Source organism: Heterodontus francisci, chromosome 3 (genome assembly GCF_036365525.1).
Source record: "Heterodontus francisci isolate sHetFra1 chromosome 3, sHetFra1.hap1, whole genome shotgun sequence".
In the NCBI taxonomy this organism is placed as follows: Eukaryota; Metazoa; Chordata; class Chondrichthyes; order Heterodontiformes; family Heterodontidae; genus Heterodontus; species Heterodontus francisci.
The window spans coordinates 24,494,324-24,515,863 of NC_090373.1; the positions used below are offsets into that span (position 1 = coordinate 24,494,324).

A 21,540-nucleotide genomic window follows, 5' to 3' on the forward strand; every position below is an offset into this window, starting at 1 on the left:
CATGCACTGATCGTACCACGTGGCAGTGCCTCATTCAACAGGCCGCAACACAGTTGGAAACTGACCGCATAAACACTACTGCGGAGAAGCAGTGAAAGCAGGAGAGAGTAGAACCCTGGCTTTAGAATCCCTCGACCTTCCTCAAGGCAATTCCTGTCCTCTCTGCTCAAAGATCTGCAGCTCGAGGATTGGCCTATTGAATCACCAGAGGACACACAAAGCATGAATGCCTGGCAGACGTGATCCTCATTTCAAGGCACCAACAACAACAACTTCCTTTGTGCTAGGTACAATTCCTACCAGTGGAGAGTTGTCCCCAATTACCAATTTTGCTAGGACTCCTTGATGCCACACTCAGTCAAATGCTGCCTTGATGTCAAGAGCAGTCACTCACATCACCTCTTGAATTCAGTTCTTCTGTCCACATTGGACCAACTTTGTAATGAGTTCTGGAGCCAACTGGCCCTGGCAGAATCCAAACTCAGCATCAGTTAGTAGGTTATTGCTGTGTAAGTGCTGCTTGATGGCACTATTAATGACACCTTCCATCACTTTTCTGATGATCAAGAAGAGACTGATGGGGCAGTAATTGGCCAGATTGGATCTGACTTGTTTTGTGGCCAGGACATATTTTCCATCTTGTCTGGTAGATGCCAGTGTTGTAGCTGTACTGGATCATCCCTGATATGATCTTGGTGCACTCTACATGGCTTTAATGTCCTTCCATAAAGAGATGTCAAAAATGCCATATGTAATCTAACTGTGGCCTATCCTTTACCTTATTACCTCTTTGCTCTTGTATTTTATGCGCAATTTATAACACACAACTTAACTGTTTTCAATGATGTTGTCTACTTGCACATTCACCCCAAATTATATATTTGAACATCGGTTCATCCACAGTTATTAGCATCATTCCATTGAATGTGTACCCCCATTCCACGTTTTCCACTCAAAATGCATTACAATAACTTGTATTTATTTAGTACTTTTAACTTGGTAAAATGTCCCAAGGCACTTCATAGGAACACAATCAGACAAAAATTGACACTGAGTCACATCAAGAGATATTAGGATAGGTGACCAAAAGCTTGTTCAGAGATAGGTTTGAAGCAGCATCTTAAAGCAGAGAGGTAGGGCAGCATAGGGATTTAGGGAGAGAATTCCAGAGCTTAGCACCTTGGCAGCTGGAGGTACGGCCACCAATGTTGCAGTGATGAAAGTTAGGAATGCACAAGAGGACAGAGATCTCAGAGGGTTGTAGGGCTGGAGGAGGTTATGGACCTAAGAAAGGGCGAAGCCATAAAGGGATCTGAAAATAAAGTTGCAAATTTTAAAATCAAGGTTCCATATCGATTACTTTACAGTTCTCCTGCATTAAATTGCACCTACCGCCTATCTGGCCAAACTGCTCTCAAGTCTGCCTGTACTTTGTTTGCCAAATCCCCCATTTCTGGATCAGCAGCAAATTCTGATACTGTGGTCCCTATGTACAAGTCCAAACCATCTATATAACCGAGAACAAGGGTGGTCAAAGGTGACCTCTAGTTACTGAGAAGGGCTACAAGATTGATCCCAGAACTAAGGTAATGAGGAACGGTTTACTACCCTTTAACAAAAAGATTAAGACAAAGGTATGCTAGGTTTGGGCAAACTAGATGCAAGTTAGCATTTCTGCCAAGTACAAAATTTTTAAGTACAAGGGGGCATATACACAAATTAAGGACAGAAGAAAACAGGAAATGCAGGAGGTTTTTTTTTAAACCAAGAATTTGTAAATATGTGGAAGAGATTACTGGCACAGTTAGTGGAACAAGAAACCCCACCGAGTTTCAAGAAGGAATTTGACAGGTTCTCATCAACAAATGAGGTTTAGGGTTACTAGAAATGCGTCAAGGCAATATTGTGGATCCATGGGTTAGATGGACCTGAGGTCTTCTCCTGCCTGAAACTTTTACTATGTTACTTGCCCTTCTCCAATCCAAACAAGCCATTAACCCTTTGTTTCTTGTCCATCACCCAGCTTCCCATTGTTGTTGCTTTTTTCACTGATAACACACACCTGAATCTTTGTAAGAAGCCTCTTGTGCCTTATTGAACACTTCCCGAAAATCCATACACAGTGTATCTACTGAATTCCGAATGCAAGTAAACAACTCGAGTCAACAGCTGCCACTCACATGTTCTCTCCCAAACTCATTTGCTTACCTCAACCACCCTCTCCAGGAGGGGTTCTAGCCAGTGCTCATTGCATTCGCAATGGCTGTCGAGAAATGTAAGTATGTTTGCTTGTGCTGCATCAGCTCCCCTGACACGTGAGCGCATTAGCCCTGTGCAGGTAAGGGAAGAAAAGATTGTTGGTCTATTTTCAAGAAAAACTCAAAAGCAGAAACATCGAAATAGCACAATCTTTCCCTTGACTCACCTTCACGTCTGTTGTTCCGAAGAATTCGGACCTTCTCAATCTTTGACAGCAAAGTGCCGTCTTCAGCTGAAAGCGGAAGTTCAGATTTTTTTTTTAATAAATAAAATTTATTAAGGAGACCACCTGAGCTGTGAAGAGTTAAAGCAATTCTTACTTACGGTTATCACTGTAATCATCGACTAAAATGATTTCTTTGATAAGATGAGGTGGACTTTTTCTAAGCACGCTGTAAAAAAAAAATTAGTAACAAGAGCTATTCGAAAATAAATGTTAACAAGTACATATAATTAACCATTTTCAGCAACTCTGATCTATTTTGTTGCCTTCAATTTACATGATTTTATTTTTAATGCAGAATTAACTCAAAAACTTGGCATATGAAAGCAGTTTGTGGAGAAGAAAATGTCAGGGGAATACTTCAGTGAAAAATATTTCCTGACACGTTTGAGGAATAGAAGCAGGCCATTCAGCCCCTTAAGCCTGATCTGCCATTCAATTAGATCATGGTTGATCTGTATCATAACTCCTCTTACCCACCTCGGTTTCATCTTGCTTAATACATTTGCCTAACAAAAATCTATTACTCTCTGTCTTGAAATTTTTAATTGAACCCCAGCCTCAACAGCTTTCAAGGGGAGAGAATTCCAGATTTACAGCACCCTTTCGGTGAAGGTTCTTTCTGACATTATCCTTGAGTGGTCTAGCCCTAATTTTAAGGTTATGTCCCCTTGTTCTGGACCCCCCCCCCACCAGAGGAAACAGTTTCTTTCTATCGAGAAACGCTGGAAATACTCAGCAGGTCTGGCAGCATCGGTGGACAGAGAAGCAGAGTTAACCTTTCAGGTCAGTGACCTTTCATCAGAGTTCTGAAAGGTTAACTCTGCTTCTCTCTCCACCGATGCTGCCAGACCTGCTGAGTATTTCCAGCATTTCTTGTTTATATTTCAGATTTCCAGCATCTGAAATATTTTGCTTTTATTCTTTCTATCGACTCTTTCAGCTCCTTTAATCATCTTAAACACCTCAATTAGATCATAGAGTAAGTGCAGCACAGCACAGATGGAGGCCATTTGGTTCATTGAATCTATGCTGGTTCTTTGAAAGAGCAATCCAGTTAGTCCCACTCCACGGGCAGGATTTTCCCTGCGGGCTTCAGGCCCCTTGCCCTCAGGCTCAAATACAAACCAGAAGCCCGCACTGTGTGGGGAACAGTCACACATCTGTCATTTTCTCTGAATTGGCCAAGTAATGGGCAGACAGCAGGTTCGCTGTTCAATTAAAGACGGCAGGCACGCTCTTGAAGTTTGTCTTTATTTACTCTATCTAAACCCTTCAAGATCATCCCTTAGTATTTTATACTCGAGAATACCAGCCTATACCATGCAACCAATCCTCATAATTTAGCCCTGATATCTGCACTGCACCTTCTCCAAGGCCAGTATATCCTTCCTGAGATGCAGAACTGAATGCAATACTCTAAATAGGGTTTATCCACTGCTTTATGCGTTATCTAATCCTTAATGACCAAGGCTCAATAGCTTTTTGAATCAAACACCATGAGCTGAAATTCCTGGGGTTGGAGGCTTTGGTGGAGCAGGGTGGAGGCTGCAAGCAGACTGCTAGCAGGGGCTTGGATCAACAGAGTGACCTGGAACTTCTGGGTCTTTCTTAACTCTGTCAGAAATCCTTCTGCTGTTGGAAGTGTCAAAACTCGGATAGCCAGGTGGTGAAGGATAGAATACTGCAACCTATTCTTTATTCACTTAAAAGCTTTAATTTACAGAGACCCACTGTGCACACCATGCACCTCCAACAAAAGGACACCCTCTTTCTATGCGCTCCTATACAATGTACCCTCTAATTTTTTGGGAGAGGGGGAGGTGCGTGACCCCTTTAAATTTTTCTGCGCGGCTGCACTTGCACCGTGAATTAAAGGAGTCAACTGCATAGAGACTTTTGGGTTGCTGCATGGCTGCACAGCTTAGAGGGAACATTGTTCCTGTATATATTATTTTTGTATATAAGCACAGGTGAGTCCCCAAATAATACCAAGCACCTCAATACAGTTAACATGCAAATGACATACAATTTATAGGGTGGGTATTTCCAGCATCATGTGAATAAGGAAAATGTGTGTACAATCTTACAATGCAGTTGATCACAGAACAATCAACTGGATTGGTTAAACCCGCAGCCACTGACTTTCTATTAAAATAATGTTTTTAACATGATTCTTGAATTCCGTGTGTTCACTGATGCCCGAGCCCCAGCCCATACCAGTATGGGCCTCTACCCAAAACATTCAAAAATGTCTGAACCCCAGCCATCACCCTGGTATTGCTGAGCGAATCAAGGGCAGTGTCCAGTGGGAAAAAGAACCATCAAGTTGTTACAATCTGGAATGCACTGCCCGAAAGGGTGGTGGAAGCAGTTTCAAAAGTAACTTTGTAAAAGGTATTGGATAAATTCTTGAAATGGAAAACAGTTACAGGGCTGTGGGAAAAGAGCAAGGGGAAGGGGAGCTTTTTTCTTTTCCTTCAAGGGATGTGGGCATCACTGGCAAGGCCAGCATTTATTGCCCATTCATAATTGCCCTCGGGAAGGTGGTGGTAAGCCGCCTACTTGAACCTCAGCAGTCCTTGTGGTGTAGGTACACCAACAGTATTGTTAGGGAGAGAGTTCCAGGATTTTAACACAGCAACAGTGAAAGAACAGCAATACATTTCCAAGCTTGACTAGTCTGTGGGACAGCTCTCCCAATTTTGGCACAATTCCCCAGATGTTAACGAGGAGGACTTTGCAGGGTCGACTGGGCTGGGTGTGCCTTTGTAAAACCAATGTCTAGATCGATGCCAGGTGCTCCATCCTGTTTTACTGTTATTTGACTTTTCTGTATCGGTTTGAAACAACTGAGTGGCTTGCTAGGCCATTTCAGTCGGCCATTAAGAGTCAACCACACTGCTATGGATCTGAAGTTACATATAGACCAGGCACAGTAAAGAGATCAGATTTCTTTCCCTAAAAGGACATTAGTGAACTAGATGGGTTTATGACAATTTGATAGTTTCATGGTCACCATTAGTGAGACTAGCTTTTTATTCCAGATTTATTCAATTAATTGAATTTAAATTCCCCATTTGCTTTGGTAGAATGTCTCTGCAGTATTAATCCAGGCTTCAGGATTAGTAGTCCTATAACATTACTGCTATGCTTCCTTGCCTCTTTCCGGTTCATTGAATAACTCTTTCAAAGAGCCAGCAAAGGCACAATAGATCAAATGGCCTTCTTCTGTGCTGTATGATTCTGTGATACCTAAGTAAATGTAGTAAGACCAAGAGTCCATCAGATAACTCTCAGCACTGTACACCAACAGCCAATTACAACATAGCATGATGCCAATTATATTTTTATGCTTGCACTTAGCAAATATTTTTCCCAAAACGAAGCAAGCTCAGCCAAGTTCCTATGGTGCATGAAAAAAGCCAGAATGAAGATGTTTTAGCTAGAAGGCGACAAGCAATCTTCAGTACTGCACACACTGAAGCAAAGGCTTTTAAACTGGGACCCCATCAGGATTGCGACATGGGTCCCTGAGGGCAAAATTCTATTCATCTGGTCAGCAGATCCAGAACAAAGTAGTCTACCTGACTGGCAACTCATCATTCTACCTTAAAAATTCACTCCATCCACTACCGAAGCACACTGGCAGCAGTGTGTACTATCTACAAGATCCAGTACAGAACTCACCAAGGCTTCTTCAACAGCACCTTCCAAATCCATGCCCTCCACCATCTAGAGGGTCAAGGACAGCAGGCACATGGCAAAACCTTCAAGTTCCCCTCCAAGTCGCACACCATCCTGACTTGGACATACATCGCCGTTCCATCATTGTTGCTGGGTTAAAAAACCCGTCTAACAGCCTCATGTGAGCACCTTTACCACACAGACTGCAGGAGTTCAAGAAGGCCCACCACCATCCTCTCAAGGGCAATTAGAGAGACAATAAAAGATGACTTTTCTAGCAAAGCCCACATCCTGTTAATCAATTTTAAAAAAAACAATTTATTTATCTAACTTCTTGCTAATATGTTCTTTCTGTTGCTGTACACTCATAAAACACTGTTTCTGCAATGATGGACAGCTGACAGTGTCTTTCAGCAGGTGGGACTGTGATAATGCTTGCAGAGCTCCCCTACATAAAAAAAAGTTTGAAAACCACCACTATAAGATGATGGGGATTTAGAAAAGACAGCCTGGTGTCTGACACATCTGGAAACCCAGCATCCTGCCCAAATGATCTCCAAACTAAACCACTGAGGTGCTACACAAGAGTACTCCTGTTTCTCAAATTCAGCGTGTACACTCTATCACAATCAGAACATGCTCCACTATGTCCTGAAAGCTGCGACGCAGGTGGTTGCACCCCATGCTTTAATGTCACCCCCAAGAGTATGCAGAGGTATTGCTGTAGCTTAAAATGCTGCAATTTACCAGCATAGACCAGGCAGGCTCACATCAAATCCAGTCACCCAACACCCCTGTGTTCGCTGACCTACATTGGCTCCTGGTTCACATTCAATATTCTCATCCTTGTTTTTAAATCCCTCCAAGCCCTCACCTCTCCCCATCTCTGTAACCTCCTCCAGCCATACAACCCTCTGAGATCTCTGTGTTCTCCTTACTCTGGCCTCTTGTGATCTCTTGGTCACAGGATTACAGAGGTCGATAGGCAGCAGATGCCCCAAATAGCCAATAGTTTGAACACTAGTCCTGTAATAGAAGGCATCCCCAATTGCTGGTGTATCACCATTGGCAGCTGTGCTTTCAGCCACCTGGGCCCTAAACTTGGAATTCCTTCCGTAAACCTCTCCGCCTCTCTACCTTACTCTCCTCTTTTAAGATGCTCCTTAACACATACCTCTTTGTTAACTTTGTGACAGATGATCAAAAGCTTTAGGTAGTCACTTGGACAAATGTGGATTAATTAAGGAAAACCAACAAGGATTTGTTAAAGGCAAATCATGTTTAACTAATTTGATTGAGTTTTTTGAGGAGGTAACACAGGGCTGATGAGGCCAATGTGGTTAATAAGGTGTACATGGGCTTCCAAAAGCGGTTGATAAAGTGCTACATAGCAAGCTTATCAGCAAAGTTGAAGCTTATGGAGTAAAAGGGATATTGACAGCATGGACGTGAAGTTGACAGAGTGACAGGAAACAGAGTAGTGGTAAATGTTCATTTCTCGTACCGGAGGCAGTATATAGTGGGGTTCCCCAAGGGTTGCTATTAGGACCACTTCTTTTCTTGATATACATTAATGACCTAGACTTGGGTGTGCAGGGCACAATTTCAAAATCTGTAGATGACACAAAACTTTGAAATATTGTCAATTATGAGGAGTACAGTGACAGACGTCAAGAGGACGTAGACAGGATGGTGATGTGGCAGACACTTGGCAGATGAAATTTAATGCAGAGAGGTGTGAAGTGATACATTTTGGCAGGAAGAATAGGGAGAGGCAATACAAAATAAACAATACAATTTTAAAGAGGGTGCAGGAGCAGAGGAACCTGGGGGTATATTTGTACAAATCATTAAAGGATGCAGGGCAGGTTAAGAAAGCGGTTAATAAGGTATATGAGATGCTAGGCTTTATAAACAGTGGCAGAGAGTACAAAAGCAAGGAAGTTATAGTGAACCTGCATAAAACACTGGTTCGGCCTGGAGTCTTGTGTCCAGTTCTGGGCTCCAGACTTTATGAAGAACATGAAGGTTTTAGAGAGGGTACAGAAAAGAGTTATGGGAATGGTTCCAGGGACGAGACACTTCAGTTATGTGGAGAGACTGGCAAAGCTGGGACTGCTCTCCTTAGCAAAAGTTAAGAGTTTTGATAGAGGTGTTCAAAATCATGAGAGTATATAAGGAGAAACTTTCCCGTTGGCAGAAACATCAAAAACCAGAGGACACCAATTTAAGCTGAATGGCAAAAGAACCAGAGGCAGCATAAGGAAAAACCTTTTACACAGCGAGTGGTCAGATCTGGAATGCACTGCCTGAGTGTGTGGTGGAGGCAGATTCAATCAGGGCTTTCAAAAGGGAATTGGATAATTATCCAAAGAGAAAAGATTTGGAGGGATATGAGAAAAGGTGGGGAAATGGGACTAGCTGAGTTGCTAATGCAGAGAGCCGGCACGGACACAACGAGCCAAATGGCCTCCTTTTGTACTGTAACCATTCTATGATTCTACAATATTCCCTTACATGGCTTAGTTTCAAACTTTGTCTAACAATGCTCCTGTGAAGTGCCTGGGAGGGTTTACTACATTAAGGATGCTATATAAATGTAAGTTGTTTTTGTTATAAATACCAAATAATTGAGTGTAACATCTTCCAACTGTTTTTACCTGACAACGGTACGAAGCAATGCTGATCTTGCTTCATTGTGAAAGGTGATGACTACACTGGTTGCTACTAAGTCAGTGTTCCACTGCTTCCGCCTGCACCTGTCAAAGAACACAGCAAATTTAGCACATGGCTCACCTTCCTCGCAAGTTCCACTGTCTAATTAATGACGCTTTTTAAAAATTCACTCTGAAACATAACAATAGAACATGGATCATCAATTAATCCAGCAACAATGGAGGAAGACCAATGACCAAGCCAGGGTGGTGTGTGACTTGGAAAAGGAACCCAGGAGTGATCGGCTGATGTGATGGAAACAGAAATTTGTATCTCCATTCCAGAGGCTTTTTAAAAATATTAACTCAAAATGGAAGATTGACATTGTCAATCTACTAGCAATGTGAGACTGTGATCCAAAATCAGTTAAAATAAAGTTCGTCTGGCACAAAGTCTTGCTTGAAAGGTTAATACATGCATTTGATACACTCACCAGTCACTTTCTAATCATGATCACGTGCCAAGCCCGCTGCGCGGCAACATGTGAAGGAAACTAGTGGAAGATTTTATTTTATTTTTTAAAAAGAGAGGTATGATGACGGCAGATTTGAAAAGGAGCAGGGAAGTACCGAGGAGAGGGAACCATTTACAATAGCAGCTAGCACGGGTGCTAAGTATGGAAGTTGGGTGGTCAGTAGTTCAGTGGAAATAGTAGCGAGAGAGCAGTCTCATGGACAAGGTGGGCTTGGAAAGGGAGTAAAGGGAGTTAGAAGAGAAACTGGAGAGGGAAGCACAAATGTGGAAGAAACCTTTAACATTCTGACGGACTACTGTGAAGAAATTGTTTGATCATCAGAAGAAAATACACTCTTTCAATGCCTCTCAAGATCTTCAGTCTTCTATTTGTGTCTCCTCTTTTGTGAGGGGAGAAATAGGAACTTTGAGAGAAAATGTGACGCAGCAGAGACTGTTGCTAAGGACATGCTAAGAATTATGGATGCTACCTGAGTCAGTTTTTACATTTGTGTAAAATTTGGTAATTGTGCTAGGAGCTCTTGATGATCTTTTTGCTTTTGTATATAATTTTAATTTTATCCGTTAATAGTAGTTTTAACATGTCCATATTGGCCTAGCAATGTGGTATTTTTCAGATTTTGCAGGTGGTAGAAGAATGCAGAGCGCATCCTACATGTGCTCTAGTAAGAATATTGCTGAAATGCAAAGTTAATAGTTAATTGTTAGATCTGGGCTGTATTAAGTCAATCTAGAAGAACATAAAGGTGCAAGTGTTGGTTAACAAGGGTTCTGCCTGTAATGGAAATGGTAGTCTAGTCACAAAATGTGTGAGGAAAGGTCTCTGGGGGAGGGGTGGGGGGAGTGGGGAAGAGGCTTGAAGTGCAAGAGAAGATCAAGGGAGAAATTTCAAATCTTGAATTTTTGGAAACGTTTGTCTGTTGCACTCGTCACAATCGAAGTGCTGCAGTTCAAAGAATTAGCCTTACAGCTCTGTAATTTTAAGTATTTATTGTATTGTTAGGAGGAGGAAAAACACAGCGTCTTTCATGAGCTCAAGACGTCCCAAAGCACGATACAGCTAACTAAGTATTTGTGAAGTGCAGTCACTGTTGTAGGAAATGTGGCAGTCAACCTGCACACAGCAAAGTTCCACCAACAGAAGTGATAATGATCAAATAATATGTTTTAATGATATTGAATGAGGGATAAATAATGTTCAGGCTACTGGAAGAAACCCTGAGCTTCTTCAATGCCATGTGATATTTTACATCCACCCGAGAGGGCAGATGGTGCCTCAGTTTAACGTCTCATCTGAAAGACAGCACCTCCAACAGTGTAGCGTTCCCTTGGTACTATACTGCTGTGTCACCATAGACTTTTGACCAAGTCTCTGGAGTGGGGCTTGAACCCACAACGTTCTGACTCTGAGGCAAGACTGATACCCACTGAGCCACGGCTGACATCTCTAGCTCGGGATCATAGAATTTGTAAGATGGGGCCTTGAGACTTTTCTACTTACTGATCATGCCTGGTGTCTGGAATATTTCTATCCATCCGCAGTTTGTCACTTTCCAGCTGATTAAACTTATTCCGTGCATATGGATCCTGTCCAGTCTTTACTAAAGTGGCCTCAATGTATGCATCCTGATCAAAGTCTTGCCACTTCACTTTCCCTGTAGGTCAAACAAAAAACATACAATTAAAAACGGTCATGTGTTCTTAATCCTTTGTGCCTGCATCTCTCAAAAGTAGCATACTCATCCACCTCTGCCATTAAAAGACCATTCTGTTGGTTTAATTCTATTTCAAAAGCTCAATGGACACCAACTTACTAGAAAAAGTGGAAGGGCAGTCTTTGAGGAGATCCTTGCTCACAGTCTTTAAGTATTGCACTCTATACAAATTACTTATACCTCCAGACTGAAAATGTTAACATGGGACTTACAAGGTGGTAAATTGCAGGAGGATCACTTTTGGGCTCAGAGTACAGAAGCATCATCAATGCAAGTCCTGTCAGGGCCTAGAACATATGTCACTTAAACCCATAAAACCGAACAAGACTATGTAAAAGTAGATGTGCTGTGCCAAGCTACAACCCTGAGTATGTCTTACCTGGCACGTCAAAGATGCAGAATGTGCTAACAAACCAACTAAAAGTCTTTGGGATTGGTCCTGCACCTGATAATTTAGTTTTGTAAGTATCAGATATCAGTATAAAAGAGAGTTACATATGTTGTGTCCTACATCAGGCACAGTAGTCTTATGGTGCATTAAGAGTCATACAGCAGAGAAACAGGCCCTTCGTCCATCGTTTCCATGCCAGCCATCAAGCACCTATCTATTCTAATCCCATTTTCCAGCACTTGGCCTTGCATGCTATGGCATTTCAAGTGCTCATCTAGATACTTCTTAAATGTTGAGGGTTCCTGCCTCCACCACCCCTTCAGGTAGTGTCCCAGATTCCAACCACCCTTTGGGTGAAAAAGTTTTTCCTCAAATCCCCTCTAAACCGCCTTCCCCTTACCTAAATCTATGTCCCCTGGTTATTGACACCTCCGGTAAGGCAAAAAATTTCTTCCTATCTTTCCTATCAATGCCCCTCATAATTTTCTATACCTCAATCAGGTCCCCCACTCAGCCTTCTCTGCTCTAAGGAAAACAACGCTAGCCTATCCAGTCTCCCTTTGTAGCTGAATTGCTCCAGCCCAGGCAACATTCTGGTGAATCTATGGTAGGAGAATATAGGGACAGGTGAGGATGTGGTAGGAATATGGGATTAGTGTAGGATTAGTATAAATGGGTGGTTAATGGTCGGCACAGACTCGGTGGGCCGAAGGGCCTGTTTCAGTGCTGCATCTCGAAATCTAAAATCTAAATCTAAATCTCCTCTGCATCCTTCCTATCGTGTGGCGACCAAAACTGTACACAGTACTCCAGCTGTGGCCTAACTAGCGTTTTATATAACTCCATCATAACCTCCCTGCTCTTATATTCTTATGCCTCGGCTAATAAAGCAAGTATCCCATATGCCTTCCTAACCACCTGATCTACCTGTACTGCTGCCTTCAGTGATCTATGAACAAGTACACCAAGGTCCCTCTGTACTTCCTAGGGTCCTACCACCCATTGTATATTCCCTTGCCTTGTTAGTCCTCCCAAAATGCATCACCTCAGACTTCTCAGGATTAAATTCCATTTGCCACTGCTCTGCCCATCTTACCAGCCCATCTATATCGTCCTGTAATCTAAGGCTTTCCACCTCACTATTTACGACACCAATTTTCATGTCATCTGCGAACTTACTGATCATACTCCTATATTCACGTCTAAATCATTAATGTATACTACAAACAGCAAGGGTCCCAGCACCGATCCCTGCAGTACACCACTGGTCAAAGGCTTCCAATTGCAAAAACAACCCTCGACCATCACCCTCCGCCTGCCACTAAACCAATTTTGGATCCAATTTGCCAAATTGCCCTGGATCCCATGGGCTCTTACCTTCTTAACCAATCTCCCATGCAGGACCTTATCAAAAGCCTTTCTGAAGTCCATGTAGACTACATCAATTGCTTTACCCTCATCTATACATCTAGCCATCTCCTCCAAAAATTCAATAAGTTTGTTAGACTTGTTAGCTTTATACTGCAATTAACAGTTGGAGATCAGTGCAGAGACTTCTTCATGGTCTCGAACACCTAGGCATGCAGCAGAGGGTACTCCTTTGGGCATCAACCTTTTTGTTCATTTGTTGGTAAAATAGAGTGTGTATGCGTTTGATTGTTGAGTGCTTTACTTCCTTAAAGGTGGCAGGTGTTTGCTAAATAGACATGTGACATACATTTACCTGTATTGAGATTGTATATATGCTTTTGACTGAAATTAGTGCACGTGGCTCAAAGAGTGTCACTGTAGCCACCCCTGTGGTTAGTCAGCGATTTCTACTGGACAACACTACATTAGTTTTCTATGCTGATCCATATATCCTTCTCTTCCTTATCATAGAATCCTACAGCACAGGAGGAGGCCATTTGGCCCGTGCCTGTGCCAGGTCTTTGAAAGAGCTATCCTATTAGTCCCACTCCCACCTGTTCTTTCCTCATAGCAATGCAAATATTTCCTTTGCAAGTATTTATCAAATCCCTTTTCAAAGTTAGGGTTGAATCTTCTTCCACCACCCTTTCAGACAGTGCATTCCAAATCATCATAACTAGCTGCATTAAAAAAAAATTCTCATCTCCCCTCTTTTTTTAAGCCAACGACCTTAAATCTGAGTCCACTAGTTATCAACCCTCCTGCCAGTGGAAGCAGTATCTTCCTATATACTCTATCAAGAAACGCCATAATTTTGAACACAGTATCTTGGTATCACATCGGTTACTTGCCAGTCCCTAGTACAATTTGTAAGTTTATATTTATTTTGTACTCTATGCATCACATGTTTGAAGAATTCCCTTGCTGATCTACATCCCACTCAATGTTTGCGCCAACGCTGAACTTCTGAGGAGTACTTGTTTTCCACCTTTCAGCCCACATCTTGGCCATTCGCAAGGTTTACACTCAATCCCCACGGGTTTGAGTTCAACTAATAGCGTTTTGTGTGGAACTTTCTCAAAGCCTTGATTTCACCAGTGTACATTATTTTAATTATAAATGACAGCATAATTTAATTATTTAATAACATTTTCACAAGATAAGTTGAGTTTCCTGCCCTCACTCCCACAGAGGAGACACTGTCACCATTTTGAAGCAGCCATGACTGAGGCCACGGCCAGCAGCATGGTTGAAAGGATTGAAAATGACTTTATGCAGGTACTTAACCTTTTTTTCTCACATACCATTTCCTCCTCTTCCCACAATATCTTCTGTAGTTTCCTACTTTAAGAGTTCTTAACAGATTATGCTTTAAACCTTGAAGCACTTAATACCAAAATACTAAGTTAATCATTTTGAAAATGCATACTTTAGTGAATACGTAAAACAAGCTACCTTTTATTGAATTTAAATGCCTAACTTTGACATTCAGCAACTGGTCATTTATCAACAAGAAAATAAAAATACTGCTTCTAACGAAGAAAATAAAAAAGCTTACGGTTTTGAGTTGGTAAATCACGGGATGCATAATGTTCCTAGTTTGAGCTCCAGAGACACCATCACGTTACTGAATTAAATGACAGGGTCAGACTCACCATAAATTCAACAACCTCTCTTGCCAATTAAAAAGTGTCCTGCTACTACCTTTGTGGTTGTGTGGATCCAAGTCAAGGTTCATTATGCTCCTATTATCACAGTTGCAGAAACAGAATTACCTCTTAGTTTTGCCATCTTTCCCAACCTCCGCCATACCTGCCATTCCCTCTGCCTGTAAGAACAGTGTATTTGGCAAGGTGTTATCGAGTGACAAGCTATGCACTTTCCCCAAGGCAAAAAGGAATGTGTAGATAATCCAAACCTAAATGCCACTTTTTACTTAAAATAAGAGAAGGGGGAAAAATTGGATAGCCCCGGAAAACAGGCACTGACATTGCGATGTGCTATTAACACATGTCTGTTCCTCATTTACATAACAACAGTGTGCAGCCACAGTTAAGCTGTTGAGCGGTTGCATGCTTAAACAGGAGGCACTAAAGCATGAGAAGCTAACATGAGTTCAAGGTAGCCTGCGCAACTTAAAGCCAGCCTGCACCTCTTAAAGGGGTGGTGCATTTTGACTGGAGCAGGTGCTGGAAGTCATTCCAGAAGTGAATGTGAGCTGGGAATGACATGAGAATGGCACATCAGGGCAAAGTGTGGCTGCAAGGTTCTCTGACACAGCACTGGAGACCTTGGTACAGAAGGTGGACAGGAGACAGAGCAAGAAGGAGAGAGAGAGAGGATGCACAAGAGCAAGCAGCAGTACCTAACCGGTGGGGGACAGGCATAGCTGCAGGCCCTCACTCCCACAGAGGAGACACTGTCACCATTTTGAAGCAGCCATGACTGAGGCCACGGCCAGCAGCATGGTTGAAAGGGTTGAAAATGACTTTATGGTCATACTTAACCTTCTTTTCTCACATACCATTTCCCCTCTTCCCACAATCTCTTCTAATTTATTAGCTGCAGATTTTCTCCCTCCCCTCACTGCCACCCTACCCTGTGCCTTTCTCCTTTCCGATACCAAAGAGCTGCAGCCTGGCCGGGCAGTGGTGCAGGAGCAAGAAGTGAAAGTGGAAGAAGCAGCTGATAGTGATGAATCATTGTCACTCAATTTCACACTCACAGCCACTAGCTCAGATACTGACACTGTGTTTATCTTAGTGGATAGCTTCGAGATGGGATCTGCATGTGGTGACACACTGGCCACGAGTGGCCTGCAGCCAGGGCAGGGAGAAAGGATAGCACTGGTGTCAGCTTACCAGAGGGAGAGGTTGCACATGAATTCTGTTGCAGAGGACTCAGATAAGGAGTTTGATGGGGTGGCGGACAGAAAAAGGCTGATGGGTATGCAGCTACGATAGCGATGTTTAAGAGGCATCTTGACAAATACATGAATAGGATGGGAACAGAGGGATACGGACCCCGGAAGTGCAGAAGGTTTTAGTTTAGACAGGCATCGAGATTGGCGCAGGAGGGCCGAATGGCCTGTTCTTGTGCTGTACTGTTCTTTGATGTAAATGCGTTGGAGGCGATTTAGAGGAGGTTTACTAGATTGATATCTGGAATGAGCAGGTTGTCTTATGAGGAAAGGTTGGACAGACTGGGCTTATTTTCACTGGAGTTTAGAAGAATGAGGGGAGACTTGATTGAAGTATATAAGATCCTGAATGGTCTTGACAAGGTGGATGTGGAAAGGATGTTTCCTCTTGTGGGTGAGTCCAGAACTAGGGGACACTGTTTTAAAATTAGGGGTCGGTCTCTTAGGACAGAGAGGAGGAGAAATTTTTTCTCTCAGAGGGTTGTGCGACTTTGGAACTCTCTGCCTCAGAAGGAGGTGGAGGCAGGATCATTGAACATTTTTAAGGCGGAGGTAGTTCGATTCTTGTTAGGCAAGGGAATCAAGGGTTATCCGGAGTAGATGGGAGTGTGGAATCCGAAACACAAACTGATTAGCGATGATCTTATTAAATGGCGGAGCAGGCTTGAGGTGCCAAATGGCATACTGCTGCTCCTAATTCGTATGTTTGTAAGCTGGATACAAAATTGGTTCAGTGGCAGAAAACAAATGGTAATTGTTGATGGATGTTTTTGCAACTGGAAGGCTGTTTCCAGTGGGGTTCCGCAGGGCTCAGTACTGGGTTCTCTGCTTTTTGTGGTACGATGTTTGGACATAAATGTAGGGGGAATGATCAAGAAGTTTGCAGATGACACAAAGATTGGCCACATGATTGATAGCGAGGAGGATAGTTGTAGACTGAAGGAAGATATCAATGGACTGGTCAGCGCAGTAAAAAAGTGGCAAATGGAATTTACCAGAGAAGTGTGAGGTGACGCATTTGGGGAAGTCAAACAAGGCAAAGGTATTCACAATAAAAAGGGAGAATACTGCGAGGTGTAAAGGAAGTGAGGGACCTTGGAGTGTATGTCCACAGATCCCTGAAGGTAGCAGGGTAGGGTGATAAGGTGGTTAAAAAGGCAGATGGAATCCTTTCCTTTATTAGCCGAGCGTACAGAGGAGAATTATGAGGATGCTGCTAGAACTGGAAAATTGCAGCTATGAGGAAAGATTGGATAGGCTGGGGTTGTTCTTCTTGGAACATGGAGGAGAGATTTGATTGAGATGTACAAAATTGTGAGGGGCCAGGATAGAGTGATGGGAAGGGCCTATTTACCTTAGCAGAAGGGTCAGTAACTAGGGGAGCACAGATTTAAAGTGATTTGTAGAAGGATTAGAAGGGAGATGAAGAAAAAATGTTTTCACCCAGAAGGGGTGGGGGTCTTGAACTCACAGCCCAAAAGGGCGGTAGAGGCAGAAAACCTCATCTCATTTAAAAGGTGCCTGGATGTTCACCTGAAGTGCCGTAACCTGCAGGGCTATGGACCAAATGCTGGAAAGTGGCATTCGGCTATGTGGCTTTTTTCTTGCTGACGCAGACATGATGGGCAAAGTGGCCTCTTTCTGTGCTGTAAACAGTCTATCATTCTATATGGTCCCTGGGCTGTGATCATGACGGCAAGGTGGTACAGGATGCAGCAGACCACAATGAGTCATGACATGCGTTCTGGAGTCCTGGAGAGCTCCTCCCAAAGGGTCCAGGCATGGGAAGCATTGCTTAAGCAGCTCAATGGTCTCTTGGTGGCATTCCATGTTGCAGCCATGGCTCTGGTTATATGCACACTGCCCATAGGCACTCAGGTTGCTCACCAGCGTCATCAGCCAGGTGGTCAGTGGATATCCAGTAGCCGCCCAATGGTTTCTTGTAGTGGCTCAAATATTGATGGTACAGCAGGCTGGCACAGAATAAAGACATCATGACTGTGGCCAGGATACCGGACTGAGTTTGGTTGCACATCAGCTGGACAGAGAGCATGAGGAACCCTTTGCTGTTGCGGTACATCTCTGAATTTATGTGCAGCACCCGCAAAACGACATTTGTACAGTCAATGGCACCTGCACCATAGGGAAGCCTGCTATCCTAGCAAGGTTGCATGTTCACTCCCCCCGCTTCTCTCTGGAAGGGGAGAATGCAATGTATTCCCCTCTCTTTGCGTACAGAGTGTCAGTGACCTCCCTTATACAACAGTCAACAGCAAACTGCAAGATGCTGCCCGTTTCAGCCTGGAAGGAGCCCAATGCAAAGTTGTTCATGGCCATGGTCACCTTTACAGCCACTGGTAAAGCTCTCGCCATCTTGCCCTGAGGCTGTAACTCTGCCTACAATAGGTGGCATATTTCAGTGAGCACCTCCTTGTGAAATGAGAATGTTGCACACTCTATTCCTTGCTGAGGTTGGAAAATTGCTTCTTGAAGACCCTGGTGGGTGTGGTCTCCTGCTGAGAGCCCTTCTCCCCCTCTTCCCTCTTCAAGCAGCTCATTCATGCTCCTCTGTCATCTCTGCTCATACTGCCCGTCATGTTTCAGGCTAAGGGGGATAAAAACTACAGCACATGTGAGAGAGCAAGTGGCCTGAGCAGAACCCTCGAAGTGAGATTCAAAGCCTTCACCATGTGCTGCACCACTCCCTGTAGACTTCAGCAACTTTAACAGTACAAACCACCAAACACCTCTACTAACTCAGCAACAGCCAGAAGAAATCAACCAGCAACTAACCTGAAAGTAAATAATGATCCCTTTAACTAGCACTGGTGGGTGTCCTTCCTACTGCTGAATGCGAGTTCAACTGTGCGAAGTTCAGAGACAAGGTAAACCAGAGTGTTGTGGTCGAAAATCGTCAAATCAGTGTTACACGCTGACTGATGTCACAATCTACCTGCTCTGCATACGTCCAGCACCTGTTCCCAGTGCCTGCGCTAACACCAACTCAAAATGGTGTCTGATACTACCCGCATCAGAATGTGAGAGCATGACACAGACTCCATTTTGGACACAAAGTGGCACCCATAACGCCAAAAATACAGGCACTACGCAACTGAATTTGCAGCAAAGGCCTTTAGCAATGGGACATTATCACTTTGATAAATAATTTGTCACCCATCTAAGTTTTTCAGTTCAGTTAACCATAGAAATTTTTTAAGTTACTCAGAAATCATAAATGCTGGAAATACGCAGGTCAGGCAGCATCAGTGGAGAAACAGAGTTAATGTTTCAGGTCTATGACCTTTCTTGAGACGTTTAGTAATAGTTTATATATTCCCATTTCCAACCAAATCTTAAGAAAAACTCCTGTAAATGTATCTGTATTTATATACAAATTAAGGCCATCAGTTAACCACAGTTAATATCCGCAATTAATGTGCTAAAAAATTAAATCTCTGAAAAAATTAACATCTTAATTGCAGCAGTTAACTGCAATTGGTTGTCATCCCTAAATATATTAGTAAAAAGACTTGCATTTATGTATCACCTTTAACAACCTCAGGACATCACAAAGTGCTTTACAGCCAATGAAGTATTTTTAAGGGGTAGCCACTGTTATAATGTAAAAAATGCAAAAGCCAATTTGCACACAGCAAGGTCCCACAAACAGCAATGGGGTTAATGGCCCAAATAATCTGTTTTAGTGATGCCAATTGCGGGATAAATATTTGTCAGTACTCCAGGGAGATCTCCCTTTCCTTTCTTCCATTCGTATCTATTCCCGACCAGCTGAGGGGGCAGACAGAGCCCCGGTTTAATGTTGAACGAGCTCTCAACCTTCTGACTCAGAGGCAAGAGTGCTACCACTGACAGAATCAGAGAGTGGGCAAGTAGCCAAGGAAGTCAACAACTGTAGGATATGGTACATAGGTGAGGGCCTTCATAGAGGCATTTACAGCAACGAAGGAGACCATTCGGCCCATCAAGTCTATGTCGGCTCTCCACCGAGCTATGCAGTCAGTCCCACTCCCCAGCTCGATCCCTGCATTTTGCAAGTCTATTTCTCTCAGGTGGCCATCCAACTTCCTCTTGAAGTCACTGATTGCTTCTGCTTCCACCACCCTTGTGGGCAGCGAGTTCCACGGCATTACCACCTGTGTAAAAAAAGTGTTTCCTCATATTGCCCCCGCATCTTTTGCCCAAAACTTTCAATCTGTGCCCCCTAGTCCTTGTACCATTTGTTAACGAGAAAAGCTTTTCCTTGTCTAACTTATCTAAGCCTGTCATAATCTTGTACACTTCTATTAAATCTCCCTCAATTTCCTTTGTTCTAAGGAGAACAAACCCAGCTTTTCCAACCTAACCTTGTAACTGAAATCCTCCATCCCTGGAACCAATCTAATAAATCTCCTCTGCATCCTCTCAAGGGCCCTCACATGGTTCCTAAAGTGTGCTGACCAGAACTGGATGCAATACTGTAGTTGGGGCCTAACCAGAGCTTTATAAAGGTTCAGCACAACTTCCCTGCTTTTGTACTCAATGCTTCTATTTACGAATCTCAAGATACCATACACTTTGCTAACCACTCACTCAATATGTCCTGCCACCTTCAAAGATTGATGCACATGCACCCCCAGGTCCCTCTGTCCCTGCACACTCTTTAGAACTGTGCCATTAAGTCTATACTGCCTCTCACTATTCATCACCTCACATTTGTCAGTATTAAATTCCGTCTGCCACCTCTCTGCTAGCCTATTTATGCCCTGTTGCAGGTGGTTCATATCTTCACTGTTTGCCACACCTCCAAGTTTGGTGTCGTTAGCAAATTTTGAGATCCTACTCTGTATTCCAAGATCCAAGTTATTTTATATATATCAAAAAAAGCACTGACCCTTGGGAACACCGCTGTCTACCATCCTCCAATCTGAAAACCAACCATTTACTACGACTCACCGTTTTCTGTCCTTAAGCCAATTGGACAATGACCCTCCTATTCCATGAGCTTCAATTTTCTTAAACAGCCTTTTATGTGGTACCTTATCAAATGCTTTCTTAAAATCCATATAAACAACATCCACCACATTCCCTTCATCTGTTACTTCATCAAAAAATTCAATTAGATTTGTCAAGCACGATTTGCCTTTTGCAAATCCATGCTGGCTATCCTTAATTAACTCAAACTTCTCTAAGTGTTCATTGATATTTTCCCTGATCATAGTTTCTGAAACCTGATCCACCACTGATGTTAAACTAACTGACCTGTAGCTGCTAGAACTGTCCTTGACACCCTTTCTTGAATAAGAGTGTCAAATTTGCCACTCTCCAATCCTCTGGCACTCCCCCAGGGAAGATTGGAAGATTATGGCAAGCCCTTCTGCTATCTCCATCCCCACTTCCTTTAGCAACGTGGGATGCAAGCTATTCGGACCAGGTGACTTATCTACCCGAAGCACAGAGTACCTACCGCCCGCCTCTCATTTTTATCCAATCCATTGCCTCTATTCTCACAGCTTCTACTGATATTTTGTCAGCCTTCATTTCCTTAGCAAACACTGATACAAAATACTCATTAAGTATATTAGCTTTGCCCTGCACCTCTAAGTATACATTACCCTTTCTGTCCCTAATAGACCCCACTCCTCCTCTTACTACTCGCTTACTATTTCCATGCTGGTAGAAGATCTTTGGGTTCGTTTTATTATGTTGACTGCCGTTCTATTTCACATTCTCTCTTTGCCAGTCTTAA

At 43.1% G+C, this 21,540-nt stretch overlaps 1 protein-coding gene across 3 annotated transcripts in view; it reads right to left on the reverse strand.

Annotated features, from left to right (window-relative positions):
* galnt2 (UDP-N-acetyl-alpha-D-galactosamine:polypeptide N-acetylgalactosaminyltransferase 2) overlaps positions 1-21,540 on the reverse strand; it is a 106,622-nt gene that overhangs the window by 46,858 nt on the left and 38,224 nt on the right. For 2 of the 3 annotated variants that reach the window (XR_010970819.1, XM_068020198.1), the window contains exons 3-7: positions 10,860-11,013; positions 8,830-8,928; positions 2,584-2,651; positions 2,426-2,491; positions 2,209-2,330 (exon numbers count right to left, since the gene is read on the reverse strand). Coding sequence is in view for 2 of the 3 variants with exons in the window: in XM_068020198.1 (XP_067876299.1) it covers positions 2,209-2,330; positions 2,426-2,491; positions 2,584-2,651; positions 8,830-8,928; positions 10,860-11,013 (509 nt within the window). In the remaining variant the exon portion in view is untranslated. Of the gene's footprint in view, positions 1-2,208; positions 2,331-2,425; positions 2,492-2,583; positions 2,652-8,829; positions 8,929-10,859; positions 11,014-14,649; positions 14,703-15,472; positions 15,525-21,540 lie in introns of those variants that run through there. The other variant, XM_068020199.1, reaches the window with a different exon arrangement.